Source organism: Artemia franciscana, chromosome 4, assembly GCF_032884065.1.
Source record: "Artemia franciscana chromosome 4, ASM3288406v1, whole genome shotgun sequence".
In the NCBI taxonomy this organism is placed as follows: domain Eukaryota; kingdom Metazoa; phylum Arthropoda; class Branchiopoda; order Anostraca; family Artemiidae; genus Artemia; species Artemia franciscana.
This window is the reverse complement of record NC_088866.1, coordinates 44,370,614-44,387,996: the sequence shown is the minus strand read 5'-3', so window position 1 is coordinate 44,387,996 and position 17,383 is coordinate 44,370,614. Positions and strand designations below refer to the sequence as shown.

At 35.6% G+C, this 17,383-nt stretch overlaps 1 protein-coding gene across 1 annotated transcript in view; it reads left to right on the top strand.

The window, feature by feature from the left end:
* LOC136026475 (helicase domino-like) overlaps positions 1–4,055 on the top strand; it is a 33,013-nt gene extending 28,958 nt beyond the window's left edge. The window contains exon 3 of the mRNA XM_065703092.1: positions 3,531–4,055. Within this exon, the coding sequence (XP_065559164.1) occupies positions 3,531–4,049 (519 nt within the window). The 3' untranslated portion in view covers positions 4,050–4,055. The remainder of the gene's footprint in view (positions 1–3,530) is intronic.
* The last annotated feature ends 13,328 nt before the right edge of the window (positions 4,056–17,383 follow it).

The window sequence follows — 17,383 nt, the reverse complement described above, 5'->3', positions numbered from 1 at the left end:
AAATTGCAAAAAGAAAGTGGAAAATTGCAAAAATTTTCGTATTTATTTTAAATAAGATAAGATATTTAATTTTAAAAAATGACTATCAATAGCTCCGAAGGATTGAATTCGCATTTTGGAGTCATAAAACCATAAAAATAAAAATCAAAGATAGTACAGCAACTAAAACACTGGCTAGGCAATTTAAAAAACAACATAATCAGAAAGGCAAAGCCATTCTATAGTCAAAAAATAATAATAAATAAAAGACGACTGATTACAGTATTTCAAAAACCTTAAAAAGAAAACCAAAAGTTATAAGCTTATTAGACATCATTTTTAGAAATCAGACTTGCTTTAACAGTCATATATTTTTGAAAAGGTTGTATTAGGAAAAGACAGGAAATTGTCTGCAGCTAAAAAAAACAGCAACACATGGCAAGTGTGTTGAAAAAATTAGTACAAAAATTACTACACAGTTAAAAATTAGCACCTTGCATACGTATTGCTGTGGCGCGCAGTGCTGCAGGAATGCCTGGCAGGGGTCAGTCCGCTTGCAGGCCCTTTCAGGACTAGCTGGTTCAGGGAGGGGAGGGGGTTGGGAGTCCATCTCAAACCATAACCAAGACTTGAGTTTCATTTGTGATATATTAGAAACAATACCGAATGCATTTTTAATATCTTGTTTGCCAAAATGTCAGCAGCAAGCAGAGGCGTCTTGAGGGGGGTGCACACCGCCCCTCAAATATCTTGGCTTATGGTAAAAAATTTGCCAAGTGCTAAAATTTAGGCAGAAAATTTGCATAATCCACAGATATTTATTGGTATTTGTTTAATGAAATAGCTATTGTAGCGCTCAAAAATGAATGCCAAATAACACTGCTTTTACAATCACAAAATGGTCGTTAGTTAGATACACTTACGAAATATGGATTTCAATTCACTTTTTAAATGCACTTAGGGAATATGGTACAAAGGAGTTTGTGAATCTGTTTGTTTGACACTTGACTGGTTCTATTTGTTGTTATGCCTAGTATGTCTGCTGATTGATGTGGATGGTGGAAGAATGGATCAGTGCTTCTTGTTTGTTAATAGTGATTTCCTAAATTTCTTAATTAGCTCATGTCTTTGATTGAATAAGGTGGGCAAATTCAAGAGCTCAAGAGCATTTTGCAGCGTCTGAAATGGGATCCGTGTTTTCTTAGTAGCACATTTTTGAACATCTTCTAGTTCAGCTGCCATGTAAGCTGTGTTCTGTGTTCGGGAACCCCAAATGGAACAACAATACTCGAGGATAGGCCTGATATAGATTGTATACGCCAACAGGAGCTGACGCTCAGGGAATCATTGGCTCCTTCACATACTTGTTCAACTCTAGATTGAGTTGCGACCTTTGTTTATAATATTGTCTACATGCAGCTTAAACGAGCAGTCACTTGTATATGTTACCCCTAGGATTGTTGCAGAGGAAACAATTGAAAACGGAACATCTGGGATTTTGATATCTCGCTTGAGTGGATTAAGTCGTAAAACTTTTAATTTCTGTTCATTCACTTTTGGACTATTTGACTTACACTGGTTAATGAAGTCTGTGAAGAAAGTCGGGTGAAGCTGCTGCTTTCCTACTGCATTTTTGACTATATATTTGAGAAGTGTAGACAAGTCATCAACAAACTTGAAATGCTCTTTAAATTCTGCAAGGATGGGGTTGATAACAGCAAGAAATAAAAGAGCCTCTAATTTTGTTCCTTGAGGGCAGCCAAGTCTTTGACTTTTTCGTTCCCCTGTCATTGTGAACTATACTGATTACTGGAATACTTTGATTTACTGCTATAAAGTACACGGTACTCTGCGCTCTCGGACTCTTCAACATGTGCGCTTTTTGTGTCATTTCGTTTTTGGCTTAAGCTGAACAGTAGTGACATCTTCATAATGTTTCTAGTTGGTTTGCAATGAGAATTTCGGTAATACATGGTGCCAGCGGTCAGAATTTAAACGCTTACTTTTCAGAATGCTTTCTAGGCTAACGTCAGGTTTTTCTGCTGCCGTTTTTAGATGTTTGTAGTAACAAAGTCATTGTATAAGTGTTTGAAATTATTGTCGCTTTAATATAAGTATATCTGACACACAAACAAACTAAACTATAATAGCATGGTATGCAGGCCTAAACAGTGCAACACCATTTAACAAGATTCCTGATTATGCAGAAAATTCGGCATAAACGAGGTAGTGATTCGGTAAAATTTACAAAGATCCTCCCCCCTCCAAATGAAATGAGGCTAGGGATGCTCCTTCCAGGAAGAAGATGAAAATCAAATTAATAGAATATATTACTTGAAAAAAAATCGTATTTCATCAAAAGTTTTCCTCTTGATTCTATTTCTTTTAAGTTTAGAGGATATTGATCCTTAATAAATACTATAATTTTAAGCTCAATTTTAAGCTAAAATTTTAAGTTCCACTTTATAATGGAGATGCAATTTTAAAGTTCCACTTTGTAATCGAGCTCTAATTTTAAAGTTCCACTTTGTAATGGAGCTACAATTTTAAAGTTCCACTTTGTAATAGAGCTGCAATTTTGAAGTTCTTCTTTGTAATGGAGCTGCAATTTTAAAGTTCCGCTATGTACTAGAGCTGTAATTTTAAAGTTCCACTTTGTAATAGTGCTGGCAATGGAGCTATAATTTTAAAGTTCCACTTTGTAATAGTGCTGCAATTTTAAAGTTCCACTTTGTAATGGAACTCCAATTTTAAAGTTCCACTTTGTAATAGAGCTGCAATTTTAAAGTTCCACTTTGTAATAGAACTGTAATTTTGAAGTTCCACTTTGTAATGGAGCTCCAATTTTAAAGTTCAACATGTGCATTGTTACATTTAGAGATTTGTTACAACCCTGACAATGCTAGAATCCATAATTTTGTTTTCTGAGTGATTAGGGAGGGATTGAAATGCAGAGAAAGCTTTCAGATTCCCAATAAATAGGCTTTTTAGAAAGGAGGGGAGACTCTTTGAATGCAAAGAGGTTTCCAGGGGCTGTCTCACCCACCCTCTTGTGTCGGTATGCATAGGAATGGAATTATTATCTAAACACTATCTTGTAAATATTTGTTTAATCTGAGAGGAGGTATTGCTACTGCTGAGCATACTTATGTTTGTACTATAGAAATATACTCTTGTACATAAAGATAGGCTAGAGAATAAGGGTTCTCATATTGATCTCTCCTAAGAAGTCAGAAAAAATTAGGACTATCAATGCACTATTTGAGGTTTTAACCTATTTGACCTCCCCCTTCCCTAAAGATAACACGGTGAACTCCTCCATCCACTAGATGCTGTGTAACTCTGTAATGATATCTAACTAGTTAGAAGTACTGTATTTATATACTGTTCATTTTAGTGTACTCCATGATGTTTTTTTCCATGGTAAAATGCCTGTTTTGCTTGTTTTGCTCTGTAAGGTTGAAAAATTAAGCCTGAAGCCCTCGTAAATATTCCTCAAAGTGGCTCGGCAGTTCGTCATATTCATTGTTAATAATTTTGTTCTATTTTAGAATCAAGCCCATATGATGAATAAAAGCACACCACAAAATTCAGACGCAAGATTTCGTCTTGAGACTTTGTCACAATATGGGAGTCTTCAGACATCATATCCTCTTTCCTGGAACAAGAACTGTGTAACCTGTGAATTTCATTCCAAATTTAGAATCCCAAGCCTTGAAAGTCTATCACTGAGAGTTTTAATTGAATCAGAGGACATATCTTCTCTAGAATCTCTTTTAGAACATATATCTTCTTTAGATTTGCCAGTGGAATTCTATGAGAAATTAATGCAAAATGTTCTTGTCAAAAATCATTCAGTCAAAAATCTACTGAAGATCTGGCCTTCAAAAAGCATTTCTCTTACCTCGGTTTTTCGTGACCATAAGCTACAGTGCTTTAGCTCAATTAATTTTGCCACAAATTTGCTTTCTTCTTTCATCAATCTTATTTTAGAAAAAGAAAGTATTCTAGTTAACATTTTGGATATAAGAGGTGTTGTGTTGAATATTGTGGATATTTTTTCATTTTAAAAAAAATATCGAATATACGCGCTGAAGATAGTGATTTGATTTACCAGATATCGCTGGATCTTTCGTTAAAAAGATCGGAGTTGGGTATTTGGATTTCCGAAGAGTATATGAACCTCAATGGTATACTTTGCAGTGACTCTGCAAGTAAGTTGCAACTAAATCTATGTCATTTAGAATTGGACGACTCCTTTAATGATATATTTATTGGATCTGACATTGTTTACGAAACTCCGTCGTTTAGGGTAACAGAAGATACCTATATACCTATTAGGGTAAAACACTATACTGGACGTGACATTGTTTTCAACAGTCATGGGATAGCGCATAGGGAGAGGGCAAGTCTCTCAAAATGCCTCTCAGCAAATGTACTTGAGAGTGTTATTATACAAACCCAAAACCTTTCAACCATGACAAATATACTTGATGAATTGAAACTTCAGAAATTTCATAATCTTAAGGCTGTAAGTATTGCAAAAAGTTGTATAGACTTTAATAGCTGTCCAGTAACTGCTGATCTGTTTGGCAGATGGATCGCTAGTCTACCGTGTTTGCAGCTGTTAGATTTGTCAAGTAACAAACTACGCGGCTACTTAAACAGTTGGATTTCTAACCTAGAATCAGGCCTCCTATATTTGAATTTAAGCGAATGTGAACTAACTTATGATGACCTGATTCATCTTTCAGAGTCTATACATTCAAAATCTATAATAGCACTTGAAGTCTCTTGGGTCAATTTTCATATCAATCGTCCAACCTACCAGGGCAATTTAGCTGATTTTGTTGCTGCATTTCAGGCACAGATTGTCAGTTTAAAATTAATGGGAATCGATAAAATGAGTGCAGAAAATTTGATGAATTTTTCTATGGTGCTGCAAAGTTGTTCAGCTCTTTGCTCTTTGTGGCTCGACTGTTGGAGATTTAGTAGAAAAGAAATAATTGAAGCAATCCAAGTCCTTCAACTGTGCAAATCGTTGAAAAATTTAGTGCTTCGGGTAAATGACCACGCTTTTAATGATGCAGTGTGTGGGGTGTATCTCCACCCACATCATTATCATAACATATCTGTGCCAATGATTTCAATGACAAAAGAAAATTTCCGCACTGTAGATGAAACGTATTTTCTTCGGCTTGCTGAAGTGCATAATTGTTGTGAATCATTGTTGTGAATCAGATTGTATTTGGTTGTAAAACATAATTTCCATATGAATTTCTTTGAACTGACCCAGTTGAAACTTGCACACTCTTATATACACATTTACGTTTTATTTTTAAGGTGGGTTTGAACAAAAATGAAATACAATTTTGAATGAAATGAAGGCAAATAGTTTGCCACTGGGCCAAATTTATTGGGAGGGAAAGGTCAAAGGCTGGTCCTTATTTTTTCCCTATTTGTGGAGGTTTAAATGAGAGTGTATATCACTTTACGTGTTGATTTGAGGAGCTGAGTGATCGGAAATTGAAGTCTTTGGTATATATATATATATATATATATATATATATATATATATATATATATATATATATATATATATATATATATATATATATATATATATATATATATATATATATATATATATATATATGAATGTTTACTTAAAACTTCTGCATTTTCAATCTCTTTTGTCTGTGAATTGGTCAAAGAACAAAGCGTTAATTAGCAAAATCTCTTTTGGGGACTTAGCTATATAGATCAATCAAGAATTTGATTTGTGTCTCTTATCACATTTTTAAAGTTTAAAGTGTGTTCTAGAATTTACATGTAATACATAATATATACACACATATATGTATCTGTTGTTCTTGATCATCAGGATATACTATTAGGATATATTACAAGGATATATTATTAGCTGTACTGTGTTTTATGATGTGTGGTTTACGAGTAGAACAAATAAAAGAACTGACCCCCAAATTCATAATCTGAAATCTGTCGACCTGATTTCAACCACTAAATGACCAAAAAAAAATTGAACAAATCCTTACTGCCCGAGAACAACTTTTAGATAAACAGAAAAGAAGAATATTTGTAGGTGGAACTCCTCATGAGATCAATCCTCAGAGAGAAAGCTTGGACCCAAGGGGTGTCTTATTTTCCAAAAAACAACAACATAAATTTCACTTGTATTCAAGCAAAGAAGGCATTTGGTCGGCTAATGATGAAAGTACCACATTGTTCCGAATTTTAAAAAATTTAAAAAAACGAATTTAAGTTCATGTATTTGAACTATATTTGATATTTCATATGTTTATAAGTTAATATGCCACACGTGTGCAGAGCAAAAGCAGTTCTACTAAAGCCACATTTGGCTTAAGACAATAAAGTGTGTACTGGTTTATACTATTATAGATATTATGTTATATTATATACCAGAAGTATGAACGCATATGCTTATTTAAATACTAGCGTGAATATAAGCCCCTGGAGTTGCCCAAAGTGTGACCAGAATGTTTCTTTATTTTGGAAAAGATCGTACTTTCTACCAATATTCTAACTTCAATCATTCCTTGAAGGCGTAGCGTCTACCTGCTCTGAGCTTCGCTCACGAGCTGCAATTTTTACGCCCCTGGTTAAATGAATAATTCAATCGCAGAAAAATTAAAACAATGATGAAAAAAAGTTAAGTTTTATATATAACTCTCAGTAAAAGCTTCGCCACATTAAACTAAACCAGCTACCAAAATATGATCCAATTGTTGAACCAATTCCAGGTTCATATATATGCACGAGGATTGACACTAACTTGAGGATAAATTGGTCATAACTTCTTATAAGGAATGTGCAAAGCGGGAAGGGGGGAATTCGTATCCATGAAATCCTAAACTTCTTGGTATCTCTTATTAAAAAATCGTTTAATAGTGTAGGATGTAGTGAAAAATTAATATTAATTAATTAATTAAATAATTAATTAATTAAATTAATTAAGGATGTAGATTAAAAAAATCGTTTAATAGTGTAGGATGTGTGAAATATATATTTACAACATTCTAATTTCATTCTTCTGTATTGCAATATTAACTTCAGATTTTTATGAAAAGCCACAAAACTAGCCACAGTGCTGCCAGCAATTCAGCTCATTTCGTGCACCCAATTCGCTATTCCAAAATTAGACTAGATTAGGGGCCTATTGAACCTGGTTGTGTAGTGATAATTAAGCTGCGTGCTCAAAATGTGTAATGCTGACATAATTTGAGTAGTGCGGCAGCATCTTAGACTTCCACTTAAAATTACGATATTACATTATCTAAACTTTAAGCATTAAAGCATTATTATTAAAGCATTTTGTAATTGTCACTTGCAGTCCTAAGTAACAACCTCGGCTAAGTTTCTGAGCATTTCTCCTGTGAGGGGGGAGAGGATAAAGTCGAGAAGTTTGTTTTTAGGGTGCTAATTTTTCAACTTTTCTAGGGATAGGCCATGACTAATGTTGAGGGGGAGCAAAGGAAGATATTTGACCCTGAGTTCAAGCAAGCTAAAAAGTGTATATTGTATTTGCTTATTAAATCAGATAATTTTTTTTTCATGCTATCTAGCATTCATTATGTGCAGCCTCTACAAGGTCCCAAAAACCTGCTGAGGAAACAAATCGTGGCCTAAGTAGTAGTAGTAGACTGGTTTGATAGCAAAAACTTGACAGCTGTCGCTGATTTGTGTTTTTTTTTTTTTACAACATATACAAAATCAAGCTACACTTGTAAATATAAATAAAACTATAAATATTAACTCTTATTATACAATTTGACGAAAACCGGGACGAAAGAATTACCATATCGGTTTGTTCTTGCTTTAACGGGAACTAACTTATCTTGCTTTCTCGTTCTTGATGGTAGAGGTTGATCAGGTAGAATGTCACAGTGCTGAGATTTAGAAAGCAAGTACTTTCCGAAACTCATTATCAGAGTTTCGTATCGGTTTTGGAGTGACGACAGTCCTAGCACTTCCAGAGCCTTTTCGTAGGGGATGTCACGGCGGCCCAAGATGATCGATACCGCTCGCTTCTGAACCGATTCAATGTCCTGACAAAGATACACTGTTCTCAGTGCTGAGAGCACCCAAACAGGACACGCATATTCCAGAATGTGGCGGACATAAGCTATGTATGCATACTTAATACTCTCTGTGTTTGCACTGAACCTACGCATACCGTTTAAAGTCTGTAGACTAGCGTTTGCACTTTTAACCACGTTTTCAATATGTGTGGCAAAGCTGAAGTCATTGGAAAAAGTAACTCCAAGGATCTTGATACTGTTTGCTAGAGGGAATGGAACATTTGGCTCCATAGCATCACTTTTTAGGGGGTTAAAGCGCACTCTCTTCGACTTGTTCACATAAATCTCAAGATTTAGCTCCGCGCACTCTTTTGTGAAAACACTGAAAAAATTTCAAAAACTAAAACTACATAATCTCAATTTTTTTACATTAAATAACAACTGTGAAATCAGGGCGACAGATTTCAGATTTTGAATTTGGGGGCCAGTTCTTTTATTTGTTCTAGTCGCAATACATTTACAATTTGTTGGTTTCCCACTTATTCGCAGTTTGTTTTTGTACAATTCTAGGAATTGAGTTAAGTTGTAAACTCATTTGTGTCAAATTAAAATATATACTTTGTTTTTAACTGTTTTATTTCTTATGCTTGAGTAGAAGTATGCATGGAATCGAATATGTAGAAGCATGTATGGAATATGTGTGAAAAAAGAATAACAGAATAAGCAGTTGAAATGATACCACTGTCTATTCTATTGATACTTAACAGGAGTATTTAACTCCATAATTCTTGCCTGATGCTCAACCTTACTTGCAATATTTTTCCGCTTGAGCTTTTTTGCGCTTGATCAATTGAATTTAACTGGACCCGTAAAAGATTTCAAAAGAGTAAGAAATTTAATTGTATATAAAATAAGATGTTCACGTAAGCAGCATTGGTCTAAAATAATAAGTAAAATATATAAATCCAACCCAAGGAAGTTCCATGACTTAGTTCAGAACATTATTGGCAAAAAAGTAACCAGAGTTGAAGTGAGAGATGTCAATGGTAAACCCCTGTTACCTAGTGAAATTAATGAATTTTGCATCAATTTGTAAAATTCATCCGCAACTAAGAAAATTACCACCGAATGATTCAGTTTCAAATATCCCTATACTAAAGATTTGTTCAGTTGCTAAAAAGTTGAAGGCACTTGATTCTCGTAAATCTAGTTATCCTAGTGAGATACCGATTAAATTGATTATTGAATGTGCTGATCTTTTATCTACTCTTTTAATGGCAATTTTTAACCAATGTTTTATTGATGGTGTTTTCCTATGTATTTTTAAACAGGCGTATGTAACGCCAGTCCCCAAATGCAAGGCACCTAAAGATATAACCGAGATGAGGCTGATTTTGAAAACTCCAGCTCTCTCAAAAGTATTTGATAGTTTTATTTTCAATGTTTATTTGAGGACATAAATGATAATATCGATCCCCAACAATTTGGATTTAGATCCGGGCATAGTACTGTTCGTTATTTGGTTGCATTGTTGGATACTATCCTTAAGCACTTATAAAATAATGGGGCCTATGTTGATGCATTATTTGCAGACATAGTTGAGGCTTTTGATAGTCTTGATCATAATGTAGTTGTAGAAGAAGTAAAGGCTATGGGTGCCCGTCCATTTGGTGTACGAATGCTCGCTAGTTTTCTTTTTGAAAGATCTCAGTGTGTCCAACTTCCTGATTATGATCCATCTGAATTTGTAAATATTTTTTGTGGTTTGCCACAAGGGACTAAATTAGGCCCGCTTTCTTTTCTTATTGTTTTTAACCATATTTTAACAACAATTCGTGAGCGTTTGAAATTTGCTGATGATTTAACTGTTTTATCACTGTGACTAAGCCCTCCGCCTACTGAACAGTCTGACTTGATCGAAATCTATTATGATCTAAAAGCTGAATTAGGAAAGGTAAAACTGACGGTCAGTGAAACTAAAAGCTTTTATGCGACGTTTTCCTTCCTAAAGGGTAACAACCACTCTTCTCATAATTCCATACTGCCAACAAAGAAAAGTGTTTAAATACTTGGGATTCTTTTGGACGATGATTTAAGATGGAATTCGCACGTTGACTATCTGACTAAAAAAGGCGCCTCGCTTATACATTCATTTTCCAACCTAAAAAGATTTGGTACACCAACTGAGGTTTTAAAGTCTGTATACTGCAGCTATGTTAGACCTTCTCTTGAATATGCATTCCCTGCTTGGCATCCGGGATTGACAAAAGATCAAACAGATAGACTTAAGACGATAGAAAAAAGAGCTGCAAAAATTATACTGGGACAAAACTACTCAACTTACGAGGATGCACTGAAACTAATCAATTTGGACTCATTGATAGTCGTAGACATGGCTTAACATATAGGTTTTGACTAAATTGTTTCAATTCCCCAACTCATTGTCGTCTACTACCCAACCTTGAGAGCCCCCCAACTGAAGGACCAGCTACTAGACTCCAACAAATAAAAAAGAATTGTCCACAGTTACTGACTTGCTCAGCCTATAGTACTGAGAGATATCGCAAATCATTTGTTCCATTTTTTACCCGTCATTTTAATAATATTGACGCGACTAATATTTAATGTTTGATTAATATAATGTTTGTTTAAATTTTTTTTGTCATGACATGCTAGTGCTAGCTCCGGCTATTGTAGTGAATAAATATATTCTGTTCTAAGTGCCAAACACCTAAATGTTGAATGTCCAGTCCTAGTTTACAACTTCTGTTTCAAATGTGTTTATGCACCTAGGTTGTGCCTGAAAGTTTTTGTGCGGAACAGTTACTTCGATCCTGAAAAAAAGAAAGATTCTGACTGAGTGTGCATCTTACAGGCCAATAATGGTTTCCTGCAATACAAGCAAAATTTTTAGTATCTTCTCCCATCAGTTAATTTTTCGGCATATTTTGGGGAAAATCAGGTTGGGTTTTCAGCTGGGGTATGTTGCCAGCAGGCGCATCAAGTTTTGGCTAATGTTCTTACTGAGGCTACTTAAAAGGGATTCGAGTTACATTTATGTGCTTTGGATCTCTCCAAAGCCGTTGACACTGTTACACATTCCCCAGGACATATGAATGATGGAATAGACTAATAGAAGATGGGAAATATCTAAATTTGGCTGTTGTGGTGAAGAATACGTTAATTATTTCTCATGGTTCGGCCAATGTTGAGCGCGGTTTTTCACTGTCTGGGAGGATCCTCAGAGAGTGTCCATGAATGAGCGCATATTGAATTTCAAGCTTTTTGTTGCTGACGGGTTGTGTTGAGCTGGTGATACTGCTCCAAAGGTTTGTATTACTAAAGATTTCATAAAGCTTACCAGGTCAGTGCGGAAGAGCTATCAAATCTATCTGAAACGAGAGAAAGAGTTGAGAAAAAATGGTACACAAGTTGGAAAAAGAAGAACAGCAAAAGCAGTAGCTAATCGCTGAAATATCGTAGAACAAAGAAATGATAAAGACTCTTGAGAAAACTTTGAAAGAGAAAAAGAAAGCATTCGGGACTAAGGATAAAGCTACTGATCAGATGCTTCAAGAAGTAAGGAATCAACTGAAGAAAGGAATTCATAAGAACAATATGGTAGAAATATAGCTCGCCCAGTCAATGCTAGATGGATTATTAGCACTCCGCCATGAACAAAAAAAAAAAATTATCCAAAGATCTTGAAACCAAGCAGACGGCAATCCAGAAGAAGAAGCAACTGCTCATAACTAGTCTTTTGAAACAGTCAGAAAAGTGTGAAATATGTTTCATCCAGTTTCAGATTTATTTTTACTTTTATATATTTTACGTATATATCTAAAATAAAAATGCAGAATCAAAATTAAAAATGGAAAGAAAGATTGGAGGGTGTTATGGAAGGACGAATCTGCTCTATAACCCTTCTGGGGTGTGATGAAATTCCAGGTGATTTATTTTTTTTTTTTAGCATCCCTGGCCTCTGATCCTGGCTATCAAAGGACATGCGGTACATGTGTATTATAGGCTTGGTAGTTACGAAGTCCCTATTTTTGTGCCGCCAAACCTGTGGCAGCCCTGTAGGGCGCTGCCCAATTAAAGAGCGATGTGGACACAATGCATTATTTATTTTTGTTTTGTTTAGACCAGGGCACTTCGTATCGAAGGGTAGAAACTTCTAAAAGGGCTTATTTGATTGGAAACTAAAAGGAGTAGTACCTATTTAATAGTCGAAAGTGATTGGAGGGTAACCGACCCCCCTCCCATGATCACGATTTTCCCAGCCCATTTAATCAGAATTTTAAGATAGCCATTTTGTGTAACGCAGTAGAAAGTTCCAGAAATTATGCTTTTGAGGATGACAGACCCCTACTACAGCCCTTGGGGTAAGGGCTTTAATTTTTGCCGTGGGGCATAAAATGTTTAAATAGAAAGAGTGATCGTGTAAAATTTGAAGTGTACTTATTGGATTGATAATCAGAAGTTCCAGTGCCCTTTTTAAGAATCAGATTGATCGGAAAGTAGATGCCCCTCTCCCTGCACCTTGTGTTTACCCTAAATGCAGCTTATAGAACTTTTGAGATGGCCATTTGCCATCGTAGAAATTTCGAAAAGCCTCATTTGATTGGAAATTGAAGGGGCTAGTGCCCTTTTTAATAATAAAAAGTTATTGGATGGGAACTAAACTCCCTCGCACACCCGTCATTCCCCCAAACACATCCAATCAAGATTTTTAGATAGCCATTATGTTCAACATAGTTAAAAAGTTAGGAATTATTTCGCTGGCATATAGAAGGTTTTTATGGCACTTGGTATTTACCTAGTGGCATATATAGCGATCGCAATTTCTGTCCGTCAGTCTATCTGTCTGTTTGTTGGTTCCGGTTTTGCTAGTTTAGGCACTTCCAGATTACCTAGGTCGATGAAAGTTGGCATGCGTTAGAGGGACCAGACCAGATTAAATTAGACCTAGTCTCTTCCCCGACTCGACCATCTTGGGGGGGGGGGGGGTCAAGTGCACGAGATAGTTAAAAGGAATTTTATTTGCCAATAAAACCAATAATTGTTGTTCTTAAGGGTGGCTTGCTGCTCTAGTGATATGATTCTCGCTTAGGATGCGAGAGCTCTTAGGTTCGAAACCCGAACCACTCTAATTTCTATATGAAGAAGATCTGAAACTAGATACATGATCAATATAGCGATCGCTCAAAGTTGGCTGGCGTATCATGGACCGGTCCATATTGAATTAAAATAGTTCCTTCCCCGATTCGACCATAAGGAAGAGGGCGGTTGAAGGGCGGATATTTCGGAAAAAATTAAAAAAATGAGGTATTTTTAACTTACGAACGGGTGATCGGATCTTAATGAAATTTGATATTGAGATGGACCTTGCCTCTGAGAGTTCTTTTTTGAAATCCTGACCTGATTGAGTGACATTGGAGGGAGCTGGAGGGGGAAACCAAAAATCTTGGAAAACGCTTGGAGTGGTGATCGGGATGATCTTGGTGTGAAGAATAAGCAGAAGTTCTGGATACGTGATTGAGGTACATTTATCTCACAAATGGCTGATCGGATCTTAATGAAACTTAATATATAGAAAGATGTCACGCCTCAGATGCCCTATTTTCAATTTGGATCGGATCTGGGGACATTGGAGGCTAGAGGGGGAAACGGAAATCTTGTAAAACACTTAGAGTGGAGGGACTGGGATGAAATTTGATGGAAAGAATAAGCATAAGTTCTAGATATGCTACTGACATAACACGATCCCATCTCTTCGGGGGAGTTGATGGGATTTCTAGCGCTTTAGCGAGTTCTAGAATCATTAAGGCTAATTGGATGTTCTCTTGAATAGAGTAAAGGTAGCAATTCTTGTCTCTTTTTCATCTTCTCTTTTTCTGTCTTTGATGTAAGTCATAATTTTGAAGTAAATATATTAATCTAAGTTTCTTTGTAATATCCTGAAACCCCATTTCAGTGTATGGTAAAGTCCTTCAGGAAATATCAAAAGTTTTTCGATTGGAAAGGCTAATTTTACTGTCCTTCTTCCATTTTTTTTCTTTGTTTTTCTTTCTTTCTGTCCTTAAGTTCAAGTGCTATTTTGCAATGACTTTCTTATTTCCTTAAAATCTAACCATTTTGTCTCAAAAGCATTAAAAATAGTAGCAAAGGTAAAAGTCTAACTGAAAACGTTCGCCTATTAGTTTAAAAACTAAAAACTTGTCATTCCCAGAATATGCGAAAAATAGATAACGGTTTTAGGTTTAGTGTTTTGTTATTATTATTTCATGTTTTAGGAGAAGATGGAGCGTGAAAAAACGAAAAAGAAGAAAGATAGTAAAAATTTTCAAAAGAAAAGGGCTGACACTGCCAAAATGAAAGCGGTACGTGATGTTTTCTTGTAATCATAATTTTAGGGTGCTTAGGTTTGCCTGGGTATAAGTCATGCTTTGCTAATACTATTTAATATTTAGTTTATCTCATGCAATAGCATTTGGCGCAATTACGTTTTGAAAGGAAACTTAAAACGCTTTGAAACTTCGGAAAAAGTGAAATTGATACACAATGACATGTCTGAGGTTACTAAGTTAACGGTAATGGGTTAACGTCTTGAAGTCGAGGATTTAAAGTTGCTTTCTTTCCCTTTTTTTATAATTACCTATCGTCCGGAGGTTTGTTTTTGTGGTTGTAAAAACAACCGCAATAAAATTCATTTTTATTGATTTTATTGATGGAAACAAAAACAAAACATTTTTGGTTTTTTGCGTTTTTTTGTGTGCTGTACTGGCCTCAGGTGGCTGGGTGTGGCAATGTGTTGTTGCTAGTAGCAGTGGTATTTTTAAGAATACCGGAATTAAATGTTTAATTTCTCGGAATTAAACATATGCAGAATTCATCATTCTGTAAACAAGATGCATTCTATCCCTTTATTTAATTATTTTATTATTTTTTAAGGTTAAGGCTGAAGCCATTGATGATAGTGATGATGATGAAACAAGAGATGGTTATGTACGTGAGAAAGCCATCTGTGACGGAATGGTAAGAAGAAATTTATAATACAAACTAATTTAATAAGGCTTAGGGAATAAGATTTAGAGGAAATGAGTATCAATCCCATTTAGGTTACGAATAGTATATAGAGCCATTGGGTAAAGGCATTGAGTGGATAACTAAAGATTGGTAATGGGATAGAGTATTTCACAAGGACTTGAGTTTGGAAATGCCATGCTTTGGGAAAGGGATCAAACCCGGCCCAACAGTTGCGAGTAGAGTGTACTGGTTATCATTCAAGATTTCCCGAAAGAAATCTTGCCCAGGGCATTCCTCCTCCTTATATGAGACGGAAAACCCCATATCATAGGCAGCGCGATAGCGCTGTCTAACTAACCAGTGAAATGGGCACAGTGTAGGCCTATTATTAATTTTTTTCCTAAGGCATTTTGTATAGAAGGAGTTTTGTAGAATATTCAAAAGGGGCAAATTAAAATGAAATCTGTTAGTGCAAGTGCTTTTTTACCTCTTGTCTTTTTTTTAACTTTCCTCCTGTATATTTGTTGAGCGAAAATCGCTTCTTGTCTCTTTTTACTTTCTTCCTGTATGTTTGTTGAGCAAAAATAACTTCTGTTTGTGTTTGTTAGGCTAGTTTGTATGAGGTTCGGTTAGATTAGATTAGTTTAGATTATAAGCCTTTTATATAACGCGTTCTGGGGGACCTAATTTCCGTAATTCTCTATTGTTGTTTCCATAATTTCGTTGCTGAAGTATTTTATCTTCATCATACTTGGCTATATTCCTTTAAGATTAACATAAATTCAGTTCTTAAGTGTTGTTGCTATAACAGATAAATGTTGTTTTTTGTACCCCCCCCCCAAAAAAAAAAAAATCCTTTTTCCTGAATTTTTGATTGGATATTTCGCTATCCGTCTGGTGAGAACGTGACCTCTGGGTCAGCAACTTTGAATTTCACAATAGCCATCGAACTTCTATAGCACAAAGATCAAACAGATACTTAGAAGACTTAAATAACCGTATTATATACGCGGTATATATTTCTAATTTTAAAAAGTAGAGTTGTGAGAAAGAGTCCAACACTAGCGTAAAGAGTGAGGTGTGCAAGAGGGGACAGCCCTCTTGCATACGGAATAATTTCTTTTCGTTTTAAGTTTTCATGTCGCTCCTTACTCGCAGTCAAAAAATACTTGTTCTTTTTATATTTAATTTTCCATGATAGAATCGAAGTGGGTCGCAGCATTATTTCGAAATCTGTTTAAGCAGAGATTTAGCTATGGGACACTTGTAGCTATAGCAGGGATGATCAGTAGACTTACATAGTGCACATTTTGTCGGTCTAGAACAGAGATCATCTTTAGAACTAGAGTTTCCTCCTTCGCTGCAAATTTAACAAAAACACGATAACTTGCACGTGCCAAAAATATGCTCATAGGCTTGACATTTGTAACACCTTGGAGGAAGAAACAAAAATTCTGAAAGCCGGATTTTCTCGAAAGCAACCGCTTGTGGATGTACAACCATATTCATTAGATCACTTTTTGACTCGAACTGTAACTAGAACAAACGGGAGTGACCAATTTGCTCGGTAATAATGCATTTTGAACTTGGCGATCGTGTATCATCTTCTCAAAAGTCAACCGGGATACCTCTGATGATTCCTAAGTAGGCACTGCTTTTAGTCTTGGCCTCGACGTTCAGGCTACTGCTCGCGAGTGCCCGTACCACAACTACTGCATCAGCTTTTAAAGTAGTGAGGACATGCCAGTTTACTTTATTCGGCTTTAGCTCGACAATTTTATCACAAGTATTCCTACACACCTTTTTCAAAAAATTCCTTTCTAAGACCGGGCTTGTCTAGGTTATGAGGAGGCTTTTCACTATAACTGCATACGACGGCTTTTCAAGGTCATCTATATTAGGGGCCAGGGAGGGCATATCTGAATTTTCACGATTCATAAAGACATCTAACTGGTTGTAGATCTGGGTCATTTGTCTAGTAAGAACGGCGGACATTATGAGCCCTACTCTGTTTAATATTTGCTCGTCTTGACTTTGAGTAGTATATCTAATGTAATTTTTGGATCGTTTTGGGTTTCATTTATTTATGTGATTTGTGTGATTTGTGGTAGTTTTACACTTGGAAGATAAGAAAAACTAGCTTGTAAAATTTGAAAACGCTTTCGTCTGCAAAAACTTAAACAATAAGAATTTGTTGGTTCCCATAGCCAACTTTGCTTTCAAAAGAGATGAACTTTCCTAAAAATTTTGTGGTCATATGTTTTTAGCTTAAGTTTGATGAATTTTCACCCATATTTTGTTGATAATTTCTTAAA